General features: G+C 50.0%; 3 protein-coding genes across 3 annotated transcripts; 2 read left to right on the top strand and 1 right to left on the bottom strand.

The window, feature by feature from the left end:
• Positions 1-3,902: 3,902 nt before the first annotated feature.
• Positions 3,903-5,237, top strand: VFPPC_10860 (fungal zn(2)-Cys(6) binuclear cluster domain-containing protein; the record flags this gene model as incomplete). The annotated part of the gene is made up of 1 exon (XM_018289163.1): positions 3,903-5,237. The coding sequence occupies one exon, from the start codon at positions 3,903-3,905 to the stop codon at positions 5,235-5,237; it is 1,335 nt and encodes a 444-aa protein (XP_018142852.1).
• An 817-nt stretch (positions 5,238-6,054) lies between these two features.
• VFPPC_10859 (zinc-binding dehydrogenase family oxidoreductase) lies at positions 6,055-7,602 on the top strand (the record flags this gene model as incomplete). Its single annotated transcript, XM_018289162.1, has 2 exons — positions 6,055-6,328; positions 6,374-7,602. The coding sequence occupies 2 exons, from the start codon at positions 6,055-6,057 to the stop codon at positions 7,600-7,602; spliced, it is 1,503 nt and encodes a 500-aa protein (XP_018142851.1).
• A 2,074-nt stretch (positions 7,603-9,676) lies between these two features.
• VFPPC_10857 (hybrid NRPS/PKS enzyme) lies at positions 9,677-22,064 on the bottom strand (the record flags this gene model as incomplete). The annotated part of the gene is made up of 6 exons (XM_018289160.1): positions 9,677-12,600; positions 12,669-20,492; positions 20,554-20,759; positions 20,819-21,278; positions 21,354-21,667; positions 21,739-22,064. The coding sequence occupies 6 exons, from the start codon at positions 22,062-22,064 to the stop codon at positions 9,677-9,679; spliced, it is 12,054 nt and encodes a 4,017-aa protein (XP_018142849.1).

Here is a 22,064-nt window from a genome sequence, read left to right as displayed (position 1 = left end):
CATATTGTCTTGCTGAACGACGAAAGTCCGTGCGGAAGCCTAAGAATCTAATGTTTAACGGAAAACTTATTAAGTTGCCTGTAACGCAGGGTACAAACTAAATGTAACTTGCCCTTATTTAAAGTGCATTTCGCTTATCATTTTTATTTCGAATTGCTTAGGCGTTGCAAGTCTTACTTTCTAAAGAAAAACTCTCACGATGGCTCCAAGCGACAGCATGTCTAAGGACCCTGAGGTCCCATATGGTACCGCTATTGCCATAGGCAGCTTTCTGGCAATCGCTATATACAATTCTATCGAACTTGTGTTTATTATTATTACAACATTTAAGAAACGCAGCGGACTTTATTTTTGGAGCTTTATATTTGCTACCGTAGGTATTGCGGTGCACCAAATTGGCTTCCTTCTTCGAGATTTCAAGATTGTTACAAACTCTTACATAAGCACTACATTAATTATGCTTGGCTGGTATCCTATGGTTACGGGGCAGTCTGTTGTGCTTTACTCCAGATTGCATATTATAGTTCGCAACCAAAATCGACTTCGAGCTGTTGTAATCATGATTATTACCAACGCAATTATCGGTCACGTTCCTACTACAGTGCTTATCTATGGGGCTAACTCCGACAATCCTTCCCCATTTCTCGGCATATATAATATCTACGAAAAAGTGCAAGTTACGCTCTTCTTTCTTCAAGAAGTTGTGCTTTCTGGGTTATACATTTATGAGACGATAAAAATTCTGCGAGTTCGAAATATTAACAGCGGGAACTCAAATCAAAAGATGATGAGACACCTTTTAAGCTCTAATATTCTTATTGTCGTACTCGATGTTACTATTATTACATTGGAGTTCTGCAACCTTTACAATGTCCAAACGGCATACAAGGGCGCTGCCTACAGCATCAAGCTCAAACTTGAGTTTAACATCCTTAACCGCCTGGTTGAGGTTGTTCAACCTCGAAACAATGCCTGGAACCAATACAGCAACGATAATAACTGCACGACACAATTGGGGAGCATTATTACCCACACAGCGACGGGACAGAATGCTGGAGATCAGCGACACTGTGGACAGAAAGCCTATATATATGCTGGAAGAGTTGGAGATGTAGCCGCTGTCCCTGACCTTAGCAAAACAAACAACTCTGTTATTAAGACAACAGAAATCGTCGTAATAACAGATAGTGAGCATGTACCACAGCAACGAGAGACAAGTATAACACGGTCGGAGATAACTAGAGAATCTGCAACACCTAGTGACATAGATGCTGCCCAAGACACACGGTCATCATCCTCTCAAAAGGAGTTTGCTTGCGCTGGGTTTTAAGATATACACATATTAAGACACAGACTTGAGGTTACAGATATAAAAGGGGAAATGCGCTTCACAGTATAATAATAGCTAAAGTTAGGAAAGATAATACATAGTATTCGTTTTACCTCAAGCTACCGCAGTGAGTTTACTAAATTGTTATGTACTACAATAAATAATAGTAATACTGCCTGAAATTTATAAACTATCTTTTCTATGCTTTTTGTGCTTCGCTAAATAGGCTATTTTGTCGTAGACACACCCTAGAGACACTTTATCTTCCTAGCTACGACGGCAGAATTATTCTTTAGTATTCCTCGAATCACGTTTAGAATTAGAAATATACGATACCTTTTACCTATTTTGCCACATGTAACTTTCCTCTTAAGGCAAGGCGCAATTAAGCAATACAGGATAAATGGAAACTTGCAGTGAGATATTATTATCGAACGGATAATCAGCTAAGTAGTTTTCTAACAGAGGTGTACGGCCGATAGAATAGCTCTACATCGTTATAGCTATTGTTCTGCCGAGGGGTCAATAGCCCTTATGAGACTATTTAAGACAAATTTAATTGCAAAGTTATACACAGGGCTAATTAAACGCCTTGCTAACTTGCCACGATTGGCACAGGCTACCAGTCCGGGTTGTACGAAGACCCGACAGAATTATCTGGGACCTAGCACGAATACGAGGATAGTCAAGCGAGAGTTTAAGCTATAAAAGACGAAATAGTCCGCCTTCAAGTTCTGTTAATAAATCTACAGTCCGAATGCTATAACGCCATCCAAAGTTAAACAGCATGTAGTACCACGTCGTGATTCTGCCGCTCTTCTCCTGTAGCCTGTGGCAATAGGAACTTGGCTCGAATTTTGTTCTGGTGTTGTGCGCTGAGGCAGTTTTCCCATCAAGCCTGGAGATGATACCCGCTGGCACGTCCCGTTCAAAGTCGAGGCCGTTTTAGGCACAGTTCGAGATGAGGTTGATGGCTGCAGGTTATAAACGACTGATCACAACTTTAGACAAGATGCACGAAAGGAAGCTTGCATTTTACGACTAATAAACCGGACAGAAGATGCCAAACAAATCACTATCACCCGCACAGAGGTTCGAGACAAAGGCGGATGATTCAGTTCATAAAGAACATTGCATCATTAAGACAACGCCTTAAGGCGGACAACTAGAACATCGAAGACCTCAAATGTTCCCTAAAAAAAGCCACAACTGACTGACGTGTAACACCCAAGATCAATTATAAGACACGTTTGGCGGAATCACGATAGATTATGACCAGATAACATATCCCTCGTGAATTCAGCTACATTGAGAGTTGGCTACTCTGTGAGACAGAACCCGCGGAGCTACCCAACAGAACAAAGTACTTGACCAGGCCCTCGACCCCCAAGGTAAGGGAACAAATGGTGCAACGTATGCTGCAATTAAGCCATGAGACTAGCACATCTGCTCGTAGCCGCCTGCGACCTCACCAGGGTATGCTTCGTGGCAGGCTCTGGAGCTTGAGTTCGGCTTCGGACTAGACATCTAATATCGCGTGCAAAAGTACTCCTTCAACTCGCTCATAATAGAATGCGTGCTGCTCTACTGTCCCGATGGCCGCGCAAAGACACTAAACTCCGGGGCCAGCTCGTTCCGACTACAACAAACTCCAAGATCACACCTCTAGTTTTCTTCCCAGTAGTCAGTACAAGGGTTTACCTACACCCGCGCACCACCAAAAGCGATGCGCTACCAGGAATCTGGGTAGACCACAGTGTTACCCCTTTGTGGTAGTCGCCACATAACCCGTTATGGCATGGGTGAAAAAGACCTCATAATGTTGTAAAGTTTGCATAAGCCGGGATAAACACGAAAGACAGCACCTCGCTACTAGCCCCGGACATAGGAGATGTGGTTGTGATCGCTCAATGTTCCACTGCGTGGCGTCTTCTCGTCGTTTCCTTCATGCAACACCCTTTCCCAGCAAGATTTGGGACAACAAGTGGCAATCAAGATTCGCAGAGAATTCAAAGTCCGATCCGAGTGCTCCGCTCTGTAACATGGCGTTCCGGGTGGCGGGGTTAAAATGGTGTCATTCGCTCGAGATACATGAGGCTGATAACCTTCAACCCTGTCATCCTGCCGGCGGCACAACTCTATTCATTCCACGAACCGCTAAACTATGATGACTTGGCTGTTGGCAGGCATGGCCCGTTTCTTCTGGTCTCTCATGGTCAGCTTCGCATCTTGGCATGCAATACTACCCCCGAAAGTCATCCTGCAGGGTATCGAAAGACGGCTTGGCCAGAAAGTTTGTAAGCTAGAGACAACAGTAAGTCGGGCAAATGTGTCGACTACTATTGCGTCTGAGCGTCTCGGATAGGACGCCCGGTCAGCAAGCTCAGCTGTGTGCTCACCGGGATTCTTATATGCCGTGTTGCAGCAATAACATAACTTTGTCGCCGCTCTCATCTTGCGATGCCATTATGGGCTTTCTTGTTTGATTCGCGAGACGAAAGCAGAACCATTCTAGAAGCATTGCTCCTCAAACTACCTATGCCTGACAAAGTTGAATCAAACGACAAACCCCATGGCACCATCAAATACCACAGGCACCAACAACCTCCAATCCATTAGGTCGTCTTGCGACCGATGTCGGCTCCATAAACTTAAATGCACTGTGCCCCCGGAATCTGATGGCTCGGAGCCATGCGAGCGATGTGCTCGTGCCAAGGTGCCTTGTGTGTTTGGGCGACGGCGGCGGGCGACCCGAGCTAGCAATGAAAAGATGCCGCCAGCGCAGGCTAAACAAACACCAACTGTCTCAACGACTGCGGCAGCATCGATGCCTAGCCCGTCTCCTACATCGGCGTCGATGTCGGCCGTTGGATGCGATCTCTCGACAAGCTCGGGGTCTGAGCCACAGTCGATAGAGACCGTAGATGCCAGACCCGATGCGGTCGGCCCATGGGACAGTCTCATGGTCGGCTCATTGCATGAATCCGACGAAATTTCGGGGCATCCAAGCAATGGGAACTATTCAGAGTGGTTACACCATGGCTTCGGCTTGGATGAGACGTACATGTTTGATGCCTCCGACTCTTTGGATCCAGCTGCCTGGACCCCTCCGCCATCGCTTCTGCCAACTCTAACAGTAGCCACTGGAGTTCCCGTCACTCCTGGTGACAGCTCTGAGATAGGTAGCTGGACTCCTGTGCAACGGCTCCTCTCTTTGATTGCCGACATTCAACAACGCCTGAAGACCCTTGAGCAAGGTCCCTGGCAGAACGATTACACTCGAAGCATGGACGACTATCCAGTCGGCACTATACTTCACCTCTCCCAAGAATTTGGCGTCGTCGCTGGACCAGTCCTGAATCGAGCCAGCGTGACTATAAGGACATCAATAGCCTCTAGAAATCAAGTCGCAGACGCCGGCGGGCAAGGAGAACCACGGTCACATGGGCACGAGGCCACAGTCACCTCCGTTGGTACAGTCGATACAGCATCAACACTCTTGGTTCTAGGAGGATATATGTGGCTAATGCGCATCTATGATATTGTTCTTAGCCACTTTCAGGCGCACCTCAGCCGTGTATCTCATGGGGGGGATACGACTTCTTACCAAAGCGGCGTCATTATTGGCCCCAATACAAGTCCAACACTTCAGCTCGGTGAACTCCCCAGTACCAGCACAACGCCCGATCTTGGCAGGATTCATACGGCAATGTGCATGCTTCTGGGAGCACTTCGCGAAATAGAGGGACAGTTGGGTCGTGGAGGATCAGTGGCACGCAATCTCGTGGTAGGATTACTAACACAGGAGGCCATCCAAGGAGCTGGTGACCTCCACGATAGTTGCGCAGGCCTAGGCGCAAAAGTACAGTCAGTAAAGGAACTCTTGCGGGAAAGAATGGGATTTTAGCAACTGATGTATGAATTTCTTTGAAATTTGCGGGACATTTGTTATTATTTGATCTTCATTCTAATTTCGTCCTCTTGGATTTTAACCAATCCTATTTGGCGACACGTGTCTCAGTTGCACTGTCCCGAGGTAGTCTTGCTACCACGTCATCAACGACATCTTGTGATGATCGAGGACTGTGGAGATGTTAGGCGGCATAGACAATGCTACGCTCTGTGTGCTACAGCACCAGGAGTCGGTGTGTCTCCGACGTATCTATGGAGTATACCAATGCTGTTCATTCCACTTAAGGGGTTAATTACATTCACCTAGAATTGAACATCCAAGCTTGCTTCAAGGTGGAAGTTGTTGTTGCTTAGAGAGGTTCATTTTTAACTCTTTCTTTTTCATTTGATAATACTTTGCTGTCGGGCTCACATCTCTACCTTCCTCCCCTGTGTCATTCGGCTGGAAATTGTTCCCGGCATATACCCAGCATAGTCAACAGAGGAGATCTGGCTTTCTTGATTAGCTAATTCATTTGCAGACAGACACCGGGAGAGAGCAAGACTGGGACCAACTCCGGGGCCTCATCCGAAGGACGGTATTGGAAGTTGACTTCCAGTTTGCCACAGCCAGCCAGCTCTTGGCCATCATGCAGGTTGACATTTTAAGCTGGTTACGTAGGTGGTGTTAGGTACCTGCCATGCTTGGAAACATGTCTATCCCGAATATGTACTAATGTCTGGTTCTTTCAACAAGGGTCTCACGATCCAACCGCTCCAACATACCCCACCGTGTCCTGCAACATGGTCCATTTTCCTCCGTTGGGGGCGGGATGATTATTGACCCTGATTATGGCCACGCGGTTGATCGTCATCGTAACCCCCTGCTCAGAAATTTGCAAAATTGCCGAGACGAATATGAACAGACATCGACAAAGTTGAACAAGTCGGCCGAATTCCTCCGAACTATGCCGATACTGCCACCATGTTTTGCCCCTCCGCCGTATGCAACCCTGAGGTATCGGCAAATGAACAACGAAGAGATGCGAAAAAAAGAGAGACATTGGCGGAACGCAACAATCAGATGGAGAGCTCAACAATCCAAACGCCAGATAATCGTGGTACAGCGTTATTCGTGTCAAAATAAATAAGATACACACCAGTACGCAGGCGGTCAAACTGCGAGGGACAACATCAACAACCTCAGATCTCGAAAAACGACATCATCCAACATGACGGTTGCAAGCAAGACCCAGGCTGCTCTCATTGGTGGCTCTGACGGGGACATTGTTCTCTCAAACTACGCGCCAATGCCACCAGCGCCGCTTGAAGACGACCAAGTAGCTGTTGAGGTAAAGGCAATTTCGCTCAACCCAGTCGACACCAAGATGACGGGCGGGTACCACACCACAGGAGCCATCTCTGGCTGTGAGTTTGCAGGCATTGTGACAGCGGCTGGTCCCGTAGCTACGAAAGACTGGGGATTACGTCCTGGAGACTGTGTAAGCGCCGCCATCATGGGCATGAACCCATTACGCCCGAAGATTGGCGCATTTGCCCAACATTCTGTCGCACCAGCTCGATGCGTCCTCAAGATGCGCAATGACTGGACCTTTGCCCAATCAGCTGGCATCGGAAACTCCTGGTACACCGTAGCGTGGGCGCTCTTTCATACCATGGGTCTCCCAGCAGGACCAAATTTGGAGCCACTCAACAGCGAGGTGTCGCCACCAGTGCTGCCAGGGCCGAAGATCAATATCAACAACTTTGGGGGAGCTGCCGGCAAACGGACGACGGTTCTGGTCAGTGGAGGATCGAGTTCAACGGGCACATGTGCTATCCAACTGCTGAAGATGGCAGGTTTTAGCGTTGTGGCAACCTGTTCTGAGCGTAATTTTGACCTGGTCCGGTCTTATGGAGTCGATGTCGTTTTCAATCATGCATCACCAACTGCCGCAGATGACATTCGAGCCTATACTCGCAATGGGTTACGTTTTGCGCTGGACTGCATCACCACTACTGAAACCACACGCCTGTGCTACGCAGCGCTTGGCCGATCTGGAGGACGTTACGTGGCTCTCGATCCATACAGTGAAGCCATTGCGGCGACCCGTGCAGTTGTCCGTCCGGACTGGGTTCTTGGCCCGGAGATGATTGGCGAAGTTGTCGGCTGGCCGGCACCGCATGGTCGCAGGGCTAATCCGACTGCAAAGGCATTCTGTGAAGTGTGGAATCGAACTCTACAGGGACTTCTAGACCGCGGGTTGATTCGTACGCACCCACAACTGATTAGGGACACGGGTCTTGCAGGCGCTTTGGAAGGGTTTGAGGACATTCGAGCGAAGAAAGTGTCCGGGCAGAAACTGATTTATACATTATGATGAAACAGAGGAAACTGCCGGGCCACAAATAAATCTGAAACAGCCTAGCTATATGGATCATGATACTGATATTGCCTGTTGTGAATTGCCTTGTCTGCGTCGAATGGAGTTTCCTTACCCTATGGCATAGAGTAGAATATTTTCCAAGCCTTTTTCTATGGTACAAATGGAAGCAGGTTTTGTTTTTGGGTTGGGCTACTCCATGTGCGAGAATTCGGTGGCATGCTACTTGTAACTGCACCGTACCGCTAATCTACGGAGTAATTCGGTGGAAGCCACCATTTCTGAGAGAAGTTGATGCTGCTACGTGCTCGACTCACCGGCAGGCTACTTGTGACGTTGTATGAAGCAGCAAAAACTAACGTTTGAGCGCCATATAAGGCAGCCGACCTCTATCCACTATCTTCCTAATTTGAATCCTTTCTCAACAATCTCTTCTGGTTATACCTACTCTCGAGGATGACGGCGTACAACAATGTCTTGGCTAGCAAGGCTGCGTCTGGCCGACTGTGCAAGGTATGTCAAATGGTATTCTCGTTGGATACGTGATTCAACGGCCAGAACTCATTCCTTGCCCAACATGGTTCACTCTGTGCGGCACCGTGCCGCGCGAGACAAATGCTGATTATTGCCACAGGCGCTTGGCGTTCGACTAGTTACGAATCCGCTTGTCGTTCAACTTGCGAAGAACGCTGGCTTCGACGCCTTGTTTATCGACTTGGAGCACTCTACACTCTCACTCGCAGACGCAAGCGCAATTGCATGCGCTGGGCTGCTCAGCGGCGTGACGCCTTTCACCCGCGTACCATATCAGTGCGGTATGGGGTTTGTTCAGCAGGTGCTTGATGGAGGCGCCATGGGCATCATATTTCCACACATCCACACAGCCTCGGACGCAAGGAATGCAGTAGATTCTTGCAAGTTCCCGCCAAAAGGACGAAGGTCTATGTGGGGCCAACAACCAGTTCTGGGTTTACAGGTGACACCATTACACATGATCGTTGAGTCTTGTGATACAAGGGCATCGTCGGTGGTGGTCATGGTTGAGGCGGCCGACAGCATCGAAAATATCGATTCCATTGCGGCTGTAGAAGGCGTGGATGTCCTCCTCGTTGGATGTATCGACTTGTCCACAGATATGGGACTGCCTGGGAATTTCGAGTCAAAGCGATTTCGGTCAGCTCTTGAAGTGGTGAGTGCCGCGTGCCGTCGGCATGGGAAGATCATGGGCCTGGCCGGCCTCTACAACAACAAGGAATTTCAAGACTGGGCTATCAACACTCTGCAGGTACGATTCATGCTGTGCCAACAGGATTCCAATGTTCTTGCCCTCGGCGCCATAGAGTGTGCAGCCGCTGTGACAAGTGTAGATAGAACTGTTCCACCGAACTGAATGAACTGGAGTGATTGACAGGTCCTGAGAAGTGGCCTGATAGAGGCCAACCACCAAAATGTATGTTGCTCTGTGTATAGGCTATGTAGATAGATTCGGTTGGTGGCAAGATTTCGAGTACTACTTGATGAACCAACCCTGACTCGTCGAATGTGGGACATATCTCGGTTGCAGCGCTGTGCTATTTCCGGAAACAACTCTCTTATCATATGGAGGATTGCACTGAGCGGTTTATTGCGTTGGAATGAAGGAGATAATGACTATGTGGGGTTGGGCCTGACTGTTTCTCGTGCCTAGAAAAGGATTCTCGTTTAGTACTACATTCTAAGTCTAAAGCAATCAATGTAGATCGAGAATAAGGCCAAGGATTCGGGTGATGGTATATTCGGAGGACCGTCTTTGGCCCAAGGGTACAAGATTTCAGACATCGAACGTTGTTGACGATGGAAAACGGGACTGTCCCGGCGAGCGATGTGTCAATACTGGCCACCACGGTGTGGAATGTGTATTTGCTTTCCAAAATGGAATAATATAGAGGAACCCTAATATATCCATAAGTCTTAGTACAAGGTTCGAATTTAAACAGTGCTACCTGCCAGGAGCAAAATACAACAAGTCGTAGTTAGCAATTGTTATTAAATACATGATAAACCATCTGTAACACCCGGTTCTTATTCCAATTTAACGCCTACTAAGAATCATATGTCCTTTTTCATCCTCTACAACTAGATTCTGCGACGTAAAGAACCACTCAAACAACCCAGCCTGCTTCGCTAATCCCACCCAGTGCAAGGCGGAGACAACGGGCAGCTTTTGAACATTATCATTCTCATCTTTTTCAAACAAGTCTTTGACAACCGTCGCCAGAGCATCCGTTCTCATTCTTGAAGTGCCGTAATGGTTCATAATGTGTATGCCAGTCTGTGTTGGGGGTTCTGTGGTAACAGCGGTTGTCACGGATGCGATCACATCAGCAAGGGGAGCAATATCAATGGTCCCACCAAGGTTCGTGAATTCAGGCCGAACTCCAAGCTCTTGGGACAAAGAGAACATCTGATGTGCCATTTCGCTTTCTGTGTTTGCCATTTCCTCTACCTGGACGGCATCTTCCAAGGTTCTTGTAGGTCGATGAGCAATAACATGCAGCCCTGTCTCTCGGGCCACGCGAGAGAGATATCGCTCTGCAGCCCACTTGGACGAAAGGTATCCTTCGTCTGGATTTGGACGAGGCAGCGTTGTATGAGCACCGCCAGAGCTGTTCGTCTCAGTCTCATACTCAGATACTGAACCTGAGCTAAGAACATGCAGCCTGGCCCCAATGCGGAGACACAGCCGGGCGAGTGCCTTGGTGCCGTCGACATTGACTGGTTTGACGGCGTGGTAACCATCCCAAAAATTGCGGTCTGCTGCGCAATGGAGCACAACATCAACGTCGTATAGCTCTAAATCAGCAGGGAGAGAAGGTAAGTCGGCTGATATGATCTGCACCTTCTTGTCGATACCAGGGAATACGTTGCTCATATCTCGTCCTTCTGCTGGCCTCACGAGACAGATAACTCGTGACACACTGCTTTCTTTTACGAGGCGACGCGTAATGCTGCGGCCAAGAGAACCTGTGGCACCGGTGATGAGGACGCAGAGGCCGCCAGTGGCTCTTGAAACTTTGGCCTGCCATCTGAGTTTGTCCGACTCTTCAAGTTCGATCTCCTTATCCCAGTTGACTTTAGGTGCTCCATCATCTATGAGCGCAGCCATGCTTCCAAGTTCAGGGGCGTTCATCAACTTGCTCAGCCTTGGAGCGTTACTGAATTCGCTCTTGATAGCTGCCTGAAGTTTCACAAGCAGCAGGGAGTTGCCGCCCGAGCGGAAGAAATCAGATCTCGGGCCAAGCGCTGAAATACTTGTACGTGGAGGAAGAAGGTCGTCCCAGAGTTTGGCCAGCTTCATTTCTGTTGCAGTTAGGTTTTGTGATCGTTCGGCTGCTTCAGACCCGAGCATGGGCAGGGGCAAGGCCTGCAAGACTACTCGGTCAACTTTATGATGAGACGTAAGGGGAAGTCTGTCCAGGGGAACAATGACTGCCGGGCACATGTATTGTGGAAGGCAGAGAGGCAGTCGAGCTCGTAGCTGGTCCACCGTCTCGGCCGTCTCCTTGTGTCCGCCTCCATGCCCTTCAAACACAACATGAGCAACCAGGAAGCCATCTTGCTCGCCTTCTCCACGAAGTGTAACCACGGCATCAGAGATACTACCGCCTGACTCTTTGACCATAACTCGTTCAATCTCGGCCAGCTCGATTCGGAAGCCACGTAACTTTACTTGTGTATCGCCGGCGATTCGGCCCTCGACGGTGAGATAACCCCTGGCGTCCAGTCGTCCATAGTCCCCGGTTCGAAACATACGGCCCCAGCCGTCTTCTTGCCGCGATGCAAACTTATCTTTTGGAAACTGCTTGGCTGTAAGATCGGGTCGATTAAGATATTCGTTGTTGCCTACACCGGCGCCACCAAGCACAATTTCACCCGGGACGCCTGTGGGAACAAGCTGCATGGCATCGTCGACAATGTATGCTGCATAGTTTGGAAGCAAACGACCTGGAACAGGCACTCGGAGGTCAGGATTGCGTACGTCTGCTTCGCCTTTCATGGCCGAAATGGTTGACTCCGTTGGGCCATAGCTTGTAAAGACTCGTAGGTTTGGAATGGCCCTGCATGACCTGCGGAAGCCATCGAGGACTGATGGGCCGGCTCTCTCACCTCCAAACCATGCAGCTTTCCAAGTTTTACACCGATGTAGCGTCTCGGGGGCGAAACGAAACCACATGTCATATTCGGAGGGAGTCGCCTGAGTCATTGTCACACCATGCTCGACCATCAAACGAGTTACCTCGGCGGGATCACCACGAGCATCAGCGGGAACGACGAACAGACAGCCCCCAGTGGTCAGCGCGGCAAATATCTGTACCAAGGAGGCGTCAAAGCTGAGTGCTGTTTGCTGAAGTACAACATTAGAGACGGTGTCAATAGCCCACTCGACATGGTAACCTTCCAGGTTTGTACGAAGCCCTGCGTGCTTGACAACGATTCCCTTAGGCTCGCCCGTTGAGCCGCTGGTGAAGATGATGTACGCGGAATCGCTAGCGGTGGCTACTGTTTCCACCTTCGTCGGATTGTGAGATAGAGATGAGTCAGATACATTTATGGTCATTATCTCTGCGTCATCACAGATTTCCTTGACGCGTTCCATTGTGTCCGCATCCACCAAGAGCGCTGCTGGCCGCGCTGCGTGAACAGTGCTTCTCAATCTTGGAGTACCGTTACGGAGATCAAGAGGCAAATATATTGCCCCAATTCGGTGTATGGCGAGCAACGAACACATCCAATTGGCAGAGGGCATTTGAAAAACGCCAACAATTGGTTGATTGCCAGATGAAGGTAGCAGACCGCGGAGTGCGTGAGAGATACTGTTGACTCGCTGGTCCATTTCTCTATACGTCATGATTTTGCCGTATCCGTCTTTCAGAGCCACCGAGTCAGGATACGCTGCGATGACCTGGTCAATGCGATGGGCTACCGTTGCTGGCCACTTGAGCGTCATGCTAGGGCCTAAGAAGTTCCAAAATTTGGCCTGGTCAGCAGCAGGAAGTAGTTAATCAAAGTCGAATTACTCTTACCGTTGCCAACAATCAACCCTTTCCTGACAGTCTCCGTATCCCACTTTTGTAATTCTTGCACTGGAACATGGTCTCCCCTCGTTACGACTTGCTTCAGTACATTGACGTAGCTGTTGACGAGAAGTTCTGCCCCCAGAGAATTATAGAGGGCTTTTTGTACGTGCATGGCAACCATTGCCCCGTCCTGCCCTTCCATGATTTCCAACGCGACGTCATATCCGCTACGGGATGTGTGCCAATTTTCGTCTCCAATTTTACATCCGATCCAATTCTTGTTGGCATGGTCCTTCACAACCAGTCGGTAATCCATGAAGACTTGAAACACAGGAGCCCAGGCATTGGATCGGGGAACTTCGAGCTCATCTAGAAGCAAATCAAACGGCAAAGCAGAGTGCTTTAGCCCAGTGTATGCTCTATCACGTGCCAACGCCATAGCCTCGCCAAAGGTCTGCGTTGCTGTTCGATCAAATCGAACAGGAAGGACATTTAGGAAGTTTCCAATACTACCCATGAACTTGCTGTCCAATCTGTTGGCGTCTGCTAGACCGATTACAACCTTGTCAGTTGTTGCGGCTGGCAAAAGTTGAAAAAGTAGAGCTTGCAGAGCAGCTAGGTAGGCATGGAATGCCGTAGCACGGTGTCCTCGTGCAAGTTGCTTCAGTTTAGCCGTGATTTCAAGTGGAAGTTGGATCTTTGCGACATGAGTGTCGTATCGATCAAGGGGTGGGCGGACCTGCGTTCGAGCAAAAGAAAATAGCTCAATGGGACGCGTGAGATCTGCGGATGGAAGCATTTTCCGATGATGTTCAACAGCGGATCTCAGCTTACCAGTCTGAAATGCTATACGTTGCTGTTGTCCGAAAGCCCGGGCCTGTGATGCGTCTGGAAGGGCTGTGAGCCGTTGTCCTGGGTTATTGTAGGCTAGTTGGATGTCCAGCATCAATACACTGAAGCTATGGCCGTCCATGGAGATGTGGTGGCTTCCGATAATAAGAAAATGCTCCGTCTCCGACAGTGATAGGAGTCGCATTCGTAGAGGAACCCAGTCACCCAAGTCCCAGACATAGTTTCGCATATCGTCCAATTCTTGAGCAGCCTCTGCAACCGACTCAATAGTGGCTGTCTCTAGACGGACAAGAGTCTTGGATAGAACACCCTGCATGGGAGTCTTTGTGTCATCGTTGGACCAGAAAAATCGCGTCCGAAGGGACTCGTGCCGTTGTGTTGCGGACTCTACAGCCTTTGCGAGATCGTTGACTCGTATACGGCCCGTTAGCTTACCCAGGTAAGCAATGTTGAATGTTGTCGGATCATCAACATAGTGTGTCAGGAACCAGAATCGGTTCTGCCCGAATGTCATCTGCTCGGTGTGCTCAGTGGATGATTGGAGAACTGCTTGACGCCAACTCTGACCTGTTTCTTCTTGGTTCTCTTGTAGCTTCTTGGCCAGCTGCTGGCTTTTTTCGCCAAAGAACTCCGTTTCTGTGTCGACGCCCATCGGGGTCTCTAGAGGTGTTGCTGAGGCCGGCGAACTATCGGTTTCTGTAATAGATGAGGAAGCAGCACTCGTCGTTTCGAGCACTATTGGCTGTTCAAACTTTGGTTTTGCTGTCGGCGGTTGCTGCATGGCTGCTGCTTCACCCTCCGCTAGCTTGCTCACGTCCACAATGTCTACTGGGAGCTTGTCGACTGCTTCTTCTACTAGCACTGAAAGATTCTCACCTGGTCCTAGAATCTTCAGAACTGGTATATCAACGTCGAGCTCCTTCAAGAACCATGCGCGAACATCAACGGCCATGATGGAATCAGCCCCCAACTCAACAAGAGACACCATGGGGTCAATCGTCTCCGTCGATGACATCAACAGAATACGCTTAAGGCGGTCAATAAAAGCGTCATACACTACTGTAAACGCCTCGGCGCGCGACTTGACCTTGGCAAGTTGTACACGGGGCTTCGCACCACCATTGCTCCCTCCTGCTAGTCCCTGCGCGCTGGAATCGCGGTCTTGAAGCAGGTAGTGTCGGAACCTGGGATCCGTCCGTAGCTGCGCCTGGATATTCGGCGTATCATGGTAAGGCTGGAGACCGACTGCCACCTCGGAAATACCTTTTGTGCCAGGTCTGCCAGCCAGAATAGCCTCGGCGAACTGTTGATGGAAGTCTTGCTCAGACATGTTACGGTAGCCCATGCGTGAGAAGTGATCTGGGTCTAAACTGGAGCGCTCGAAGAATCCCATACCAGTTACAGATCCTATGGCCATGTCTGATCCAACTACACCACGTATATCACGCCGCTGCGCCGCGAGCGCGACCATGAACAGATTTGCCATGACATACGTAGACTGTCCCGTGTTACCTCCGATGTGTGCAAGAGACGTGAAGAGGATGAAGAAATCCAAAGGTGTGTCGTAGAATAGCTCGTCTAGATACATGCTGCCTTCGACCTTTGGTGGCATTGTTCTCTCTTGCGAGTCGAACTGAAGATCATCGAACATGACATCCTCGAGGATCATTGCGCCGTTTGCAACACCAATGATGGGAGGCATTTCAGCATGAATGATATCGTAGCAGGCGCGCAGAGAGTCTCTTCGGGTGACGTCAGCTGCCATGGCTCTCACATTTGCGCCTTGAGAGGCCATCTCTTCAATGTATCGAGGGTCGACCTTGGGCCTTCGACTGCTCAGGACGACATGACGAGCACCGTGGGCTACCATCCAGCTGCACAGCGATTGACCGAGTTCTCCGGATAGGCCGACTAGGAAATAAGTACCGTTGGCGCGGAAAATGTTACCGTGATCGATTGGTCGAAGGGAAATGTCAACAGCTTCCGTGTTCCAATCCACGACGCTCAGAGGTCCTTGAATGGGCTTTTGGCTGCTTATACCAGAGAGAGTCACGATATTGGGCGTTGATCCGGATGTCTTGCCACCGCGACGGTTCAGTTTTGTCACTGCACTCCATGCCGATTTGAGAACTTGACCAGCTTGTCCAATGTCCGAGTTGGAGCATTCACTCGATTCCACGCGGACGAAATCTGTTACTGTGGCTGTGGCTGTATGTCGAGGAAGACAGCTTGCAAGCAGCTCGGTAACTGGTGATGCCGGAGCCAAATTAACAAACAGCGAAACATCTTGAGGCAGCAGCTTCCGCACAAGGCGCGTAGGAAGCTTGTTATGAATAAACAAAACCGCGTGGTCCTTTTTGACCGCCTTCGAAGCAGTGGTGAAGGCAACTTGGACCCCTTCCTTGGCCGCCTCCTTGTCGATTGCCTTCGTCAAAACAGGATCTCCTTCGTGAACGACTAGGGTACCAAAGCGGGGAGTGGCTGCAATGATACTTTGCGCCAGGATGTAAGCTGCCACCTGTACCATTGCGGAAGCCATGTTGTTCGCCTCCGGCACTTTGATGCTCCATTCCATGGGGATATGGATGGTAGATTCAACAGGTGCATCTATGAATGCAAGAACACCCTCGCCAGAATCGACTTCGGTACCGGCACAGAGGTTGAAAAATCCCACATTATGGATTTTGATAGACTGTAGTAGCGATTGTTGGAGTTGTATCGTGATTTGCTTCTTGCCACTTCCCGGTAGCTCGAGCGGTATACGGAGTGGTGATACAGCACACGGCTTCAAAGCCGTTCCATTTGCGGTGGGCTCCAGCACTACTGTTGCTTTATGTGGGTTTACTTCCGCTGATACAGTACGACGGCAAGTATTATAGCGCTGGTTTGCTTCAATGTATGGATACAGACGCGGAATGTGAAGCTGATCATTGACGTAATGCAATTCCGGCTCCACTGTCCAAAGGAGCTGTGCACCTTCATCTTCGAAACGCTTGCCCAGTTCCAGGCGTAGGAGAGATTCTGCCACGGCGTTTGCTGATGGGAGCACATCGAAGTCCACGATCTGGAGGTTAATATGAGGATACTCATAACGCGCAACTCGTGCCAGGCCAACCATGGAGGCGGAGTGAGGACTTTCGTGCCTGGCTCCTCGAGTCACCCACATGATGCTACGACCGTTTCTCCAGAGCGTCTTCAACGCCTCAAGCTTAGCCTCTGTGCGAGTTTCTAGAAATTGTTGGTCGAGCTCGACCAGTGAAAGAACCGTGCTTCCCGGGGCTAGTGTGTTTGGATTGAGCTCCTCCAGGGACTCCATGTGAGTAACCGTTGGATAGCGGAACTTCAGCAACGCCGAGGCTTGTTTGACAAGCTCCGCTACTGCCAGAGTACGCCCTCCAACGATCACCAGATCACTAGTGTTGGAGACTGGTACTGGGGCCTGAAGGGGGTCACGGAGACTGAGAACACGGTCGTCGACCGCCCGACACACCAAGACAGCATACCATTGCAGCTTGCGGTCAAGAGGCGTATGAGTTTCCACGCCGTTGAAACCATGCCGGCGAACCAGCGTATCCCACTGGTCCAAAGTCAAGCAAGGTCCGTCTCTCCGGGCCGGATCGACGGCGGCGCCAGCCCACCAACCCGGTAGACCACCCATAGTCGCACCGATACCAAGGTAGTCATTTCCCATAATCTCAATCATGACAAGATAGCCACCAGGTCGAAGAAGGCGGCGCGCGTTGGCCATGGTATCTTCTATCTTCCCAGTGGCATGTAACACGTTTGATGCCAGGACTAGATCGTAGCTTCCTTCTTCAAAGCCCTGTTCTGAGGGAGATATCTCCATATTATACGTGCTGTATATCATCCTGTCCGAGTACTTAATAAAGCGGTCATTGGCACGCTCGAAAAACCCTGCGGAGAGATCCGTAAACGTATAACTTGCAAATGCATCGCCTAGCATGGGCAAGATTGTACGAGTCGAGCCTCCCGTGCCAGCACCAATTTCGAACACTCTCATGCGCGGATGGCGATGGGCAATCTGAGCAACAACACGACCAATCCAAATGTTGGCAAACTCGAAACCTTCCTCATAAAATTGGTCCAAGACCCCGTCTTTGAGCATGTGCTCTATCATGCTCCCATTGCGTCGGATCTCAGGAATGATGTTTTCCCCTACGGTTTCCAAAAGCTGTAGATCAGATCGGTGGCGGTATTTGGCAATCAAGGAACGGATATAACCAGACGAGTCGGCCATTGCCTCCTTTGGTACTGTGGGATGATCTCCGCGTGCAACACGCGGCACAGTCCGGCTTGCGAAGTCTAAAAGGAGTTGATAATGGGACAGCGTCGCCGAGGCCTCCTCTGGGGTAATAGTCTCATGCAGTCGGCGCAGATAGTAAAATCCCACACGTTCGATGATCTGGAATATTTCGTCGGTATCTGGATGTTGTGAGACGCCTCCCTCAACTGCCACCTTTGCATCAGGTTCAGCCAGCTCATACGCAAATCGCGAAAAAATGAGCGCATCATCCCGGACGCTAGCTGCCGCAAATGGTTGGACTTTAACGGATTCAAACTGAACAAAGGCATGTGATTCTCCTTGTCCGGCGAAGATATCAATATCCGCCACAACAGGAGACTCCAGCTCGTCACGAGATACAGATTGATACTGGAACTGCTTGTATCGACCGGCACCTCGATCGGTAAAGTATGGATTGATAGTGACGGATCGGATGGCCGTAGGAACGTGTAATGTCCAAAACCGTTCGTCGTGAGGATGAGAGTAGGCAGCAAACGCAGTCTGGAGCGCCGAGTCTAGCAAGCCTGGGTGGACTATAAGCTGATCTTCCCACTTGTCTCCCGAAATGTCCTCAATTTCTCCCGTTGCGAAGCCTTTCTTGCGTTGGATAACCTGAACGCCCGTAAATGGCGGGCTATAGTTATAGCCGAGCTTGTTAAATTGTGAGTATAATCGCTGCGGATCAGTGTTGGCAAGATTGATTTCGTCAACCCGGACCGCTGGTAGCGTTGTTTTCTCCGGCTCATGGAACGATACAATGACATTGGCGCTGAAGTTCAACGCCAGCGGTGTGGAATTATCATAGGGTAATCCCGAATGGCATGTAATTTTGCCGTGAAGGATGTCGTCGGTGAAACTAACAATTTTCACGGCAATTCTGGCCTCCATTCCTACACTTTCGTCGCCAAAGGCCATCGCCCGGCCGATAAGGACATCCTCAAGGCTGATGAGTCCCAGTCTTCGCTCTGGGCCAGCCAGAGAAGCAGCCGCTTCCACCGCCATGGCGATGTAGCCCATAGCTGGAAAGACTACTTGGCCTTGGAGAGCATGACCTTGAAGCCAGCTATTTTCAGTAGAACGCAAAACATTTCGCCACGATATCTCATCGTCGGACTCTGTCTCGACACATCGCCGGCCAAGCAATGGATGGAGGGGCGTATGCGTGTTTCGATGGCTACCTGAGAGGCGAGTAAGAGTGTAGAATGAGCGTGAATGGTCAAACGGGTACGTCGGAAGGTCGGCAAGCATTTTCCGTTGAATTGACGAGCCAGAAATTAATGATTCGAATTCGTTAAAATTAACAGACCCCGAGCCGAGTTCCGCCCATGCGAAACCTAGTGCGGAGGAAAGCTCATCCACATCGTTCTTTTGCCGCGTCAACGTGCCAGTATATGGGATTTTATGGCCCGAGACTTGTTCAATGGTGTCAAGACAGGGGCCTTTCAAGGCGGGATGGGGACCGAATTCAATGGCGATGTCGAACGGACCAGCTTCGACAGCAGCAACAACAGCTGGGGCAAACAACACCGCACCTGTCATGTTCTCGACCCAGTACTGCTCTTGGATCAGATCTCGTGTCATCACCTGGCCAGTGACCACGCTAGAGAACCATGTTGTGCTATTACCGTCCCGCACTGTGATATTGCACCTCGTCAATGCTTCGTGATACGGCGCAGCACAAGCCTGCATATGGTGCGAATGATAGGCAGTATCGACCTGCAATTTGCGCGCAAACCTGCCTTCATCTTTTAAAATTTCCACGGCCTCGTTGATGGCATCTTCGTCGCCTGAAAGAGTCACGCTGGTCGAGGAGTTGCGGGCTGCTATCTGAATACGGCCGTCAAAGTCGTCTAATTCACACAGCTCAAGGGCATCTTCAAAGGAGATCCCTGCGGCCATCATGGCCCCCTTGATATTCTCGTCGATCGGAGAGCGAGCTAACTTTGCATATACACCACGATAATAGGCGATGCGAATTGCATCTGTGGCTGACAAAAATCCAGAAGCGTACGCGGCGCCAATCTCGCCTGATGAATGACCAACCACAGCCCCAAGCTGAATGTCTGCGGCTTTCATCAGATCAACAAGCACTATTTGAACCGCTGTACATAGCGGTTGAGAAATTGCGGCCTGTGAAAGGCGGGACGCTGATGCCTCTGCCAGGAGCTCATCTGTTAACTTCCAACTCGGGCGGTCATCCTCTGGGAGTGTAGAGAGGGCTTGGTCAAGCTCCTTAAGGCGACGGGCCGCAAATGGTGATTCTTCAATCAGCCTTGCGCCCATTCGTGGCCATTGGGCGCCTTGACCAGTGAATACTCCAAGAATCCTGGGTTTCGCGATGTCAGAATAGCGCAAATTGAGGCCATCCTCACCTGGAGGGCTAGCAAGCACACTCTCTATTCTGTTGATTGCGTCAGCGGGTGTGCTACTTGCGATGGTTTTACGGAAAGCGAAAGTCGACCGGCGATCTTGCAGCGTATGAGAAAGGTCTCGTATATTTGCGCCTTCATTGTTTGCCAAATAGCCTTGCAAATCGGAGAGCATAGAACGGAGAGCAGACGGCGTAGTGGCGGATATGGTAAGCGGCGTAAAGGATTTTGCCTTCGCCATGTACTGCTGTGTTGGCGGAAGCTCATAGCCCTCAATGATAGCATGAGCATTAGTGCCACCAAAACCTAGACAGATGTATGTCAGTTTAGAATGAATATTTGATGGTGTATTATGAGGACTGCCCACCGAAGCTATTGATACTAGCCCGGCGTGGTTGCCCTGGCACTGTGACAGGCCATGGCATAGATGTTGCAGGAACTTGTAAATGCGTGCAGAATGGAGCTACACGATCGCTTAACTTGTTGAAATGCAAATTTGCGGGAATAGTGCCATGTTTCATCGCAAGACTTGTGCCAATGAGACTGGCAAGGCCGGCGGTGCCTTCGGTATGCCTGCACAGCATCCACAAGTTAGCTAGTTGGCTCTCAAGAATCAGAAAGAATCAACAAACCCAATCACGGTCTTGATCGATCCTACATAGAGCGTGTCTTTGATATCTCCAGATTCGAAAAAGGCCCGTGAGATAGCCTCAGCCTCCTGTGGATCACCAGCCGGCGTGCCAGTGCCATGTGCGTGGAAGAACTGAGGGCGATCTTTGGCATTATTGATATCAAGCCCTGCTCGTCGATATGTGTCACGGATAAGGTCAGACTGAGCCAGGTTGCTAGGCATCGTCAGGCCAGCAGTGCGGCCATCTTGATTGACACCGGTTTCCCGAATAATACAGTCTATGTTGTCTCCGTCCCTTATGGCTGCGCTGAGCGTTTTCAACACCACAGCTGCTATACCTTCGCCACGGGCATAGCCATCAGCGGCAGCATCCCACATCTTGCTGGTACCGGTTGGTGATAGCATGTGAAGATTGCTTTCAGCGATCCACATCCCTATGACGCAATCCGTAGATTTCAGCACTAAGTCCTATTAAGGGTAGGTTGCCTTTTAAATCTTTATCGATTCATGAGCAATGGGGTAGGGTCTGATCTTACCTGGAGCGAGTATCAAATTTGCGCCAGCTGCGATGGCTATGGGAGACTGGCCACTGCGCAAGGCCGCCACGCCTTGATGTACTGCCACAAGAGACGATGAGCATGCCGTGTCAATAGTCATGCTGGGACCATGCCAGTCAAAAAAATAAGAGATACGGTTGGAGTGAACGGCGCGACTCGTCCCGGTAGCGGTGTACGTTGGGACCAAGTCCCAGTCTCGCCCAGTCATTTGCGCCCAGTCATCGCACATGAGACCAACATACACTGCGGTTTGGGAGCCCCGTAAATCTTCAATGGTCTGACCTGCAGTGGTTCTTTACGAATCAAGTTAGCTACCAGTGGCAAAAACCACCGAAGAAGGAGAGACATCTGGGGATTATCCTACAAAGACTCATATACAGTCTCCATGAGTAGACGCTGCTGGGGGTCGAGAGCCTCAGCTTCGCCAGGCTGAATGTTGAAAAACGCATTATCAAACTTCGTTACGTCTTCCTCTAGAAAGTACGCATCGCGGCAGTCAGTGGCACCGTGGTGGGAACCATTGGCGTGATAGTAACCGCTCGAATCGAACCGATCAGTTGGAACACGTTTAGAGAGATCCCGAGGTGCTTTGAGTAAGTCCCAGAGTTTTGAGGGAGTATCAGAGCCGCCAGGAAATCGGCATGCCATGCCAATAACCGCAATGGGCTCCTGCTCGTGAGTATCCTTCAT

Source organism: Pochonia chlamydosporia, chromosome 5 (assembly GCF_001653235.2).
Source record: "Pochonia chlamydosporia 170 chromosome 5, whole genome shotgun sequence".
NCBI classification, from domain to species: Eukaryota; Fungi; Ascomycota; class Sordariomycetes; order Hypocreales; family Clavicipitaceae; genus Pochonia; species Pochonia chlamydosporia.
Note: the sequence above shows the minus strand (reverse complement) of the source record. Positions and strands in the feature narration are given on the sequence as shown.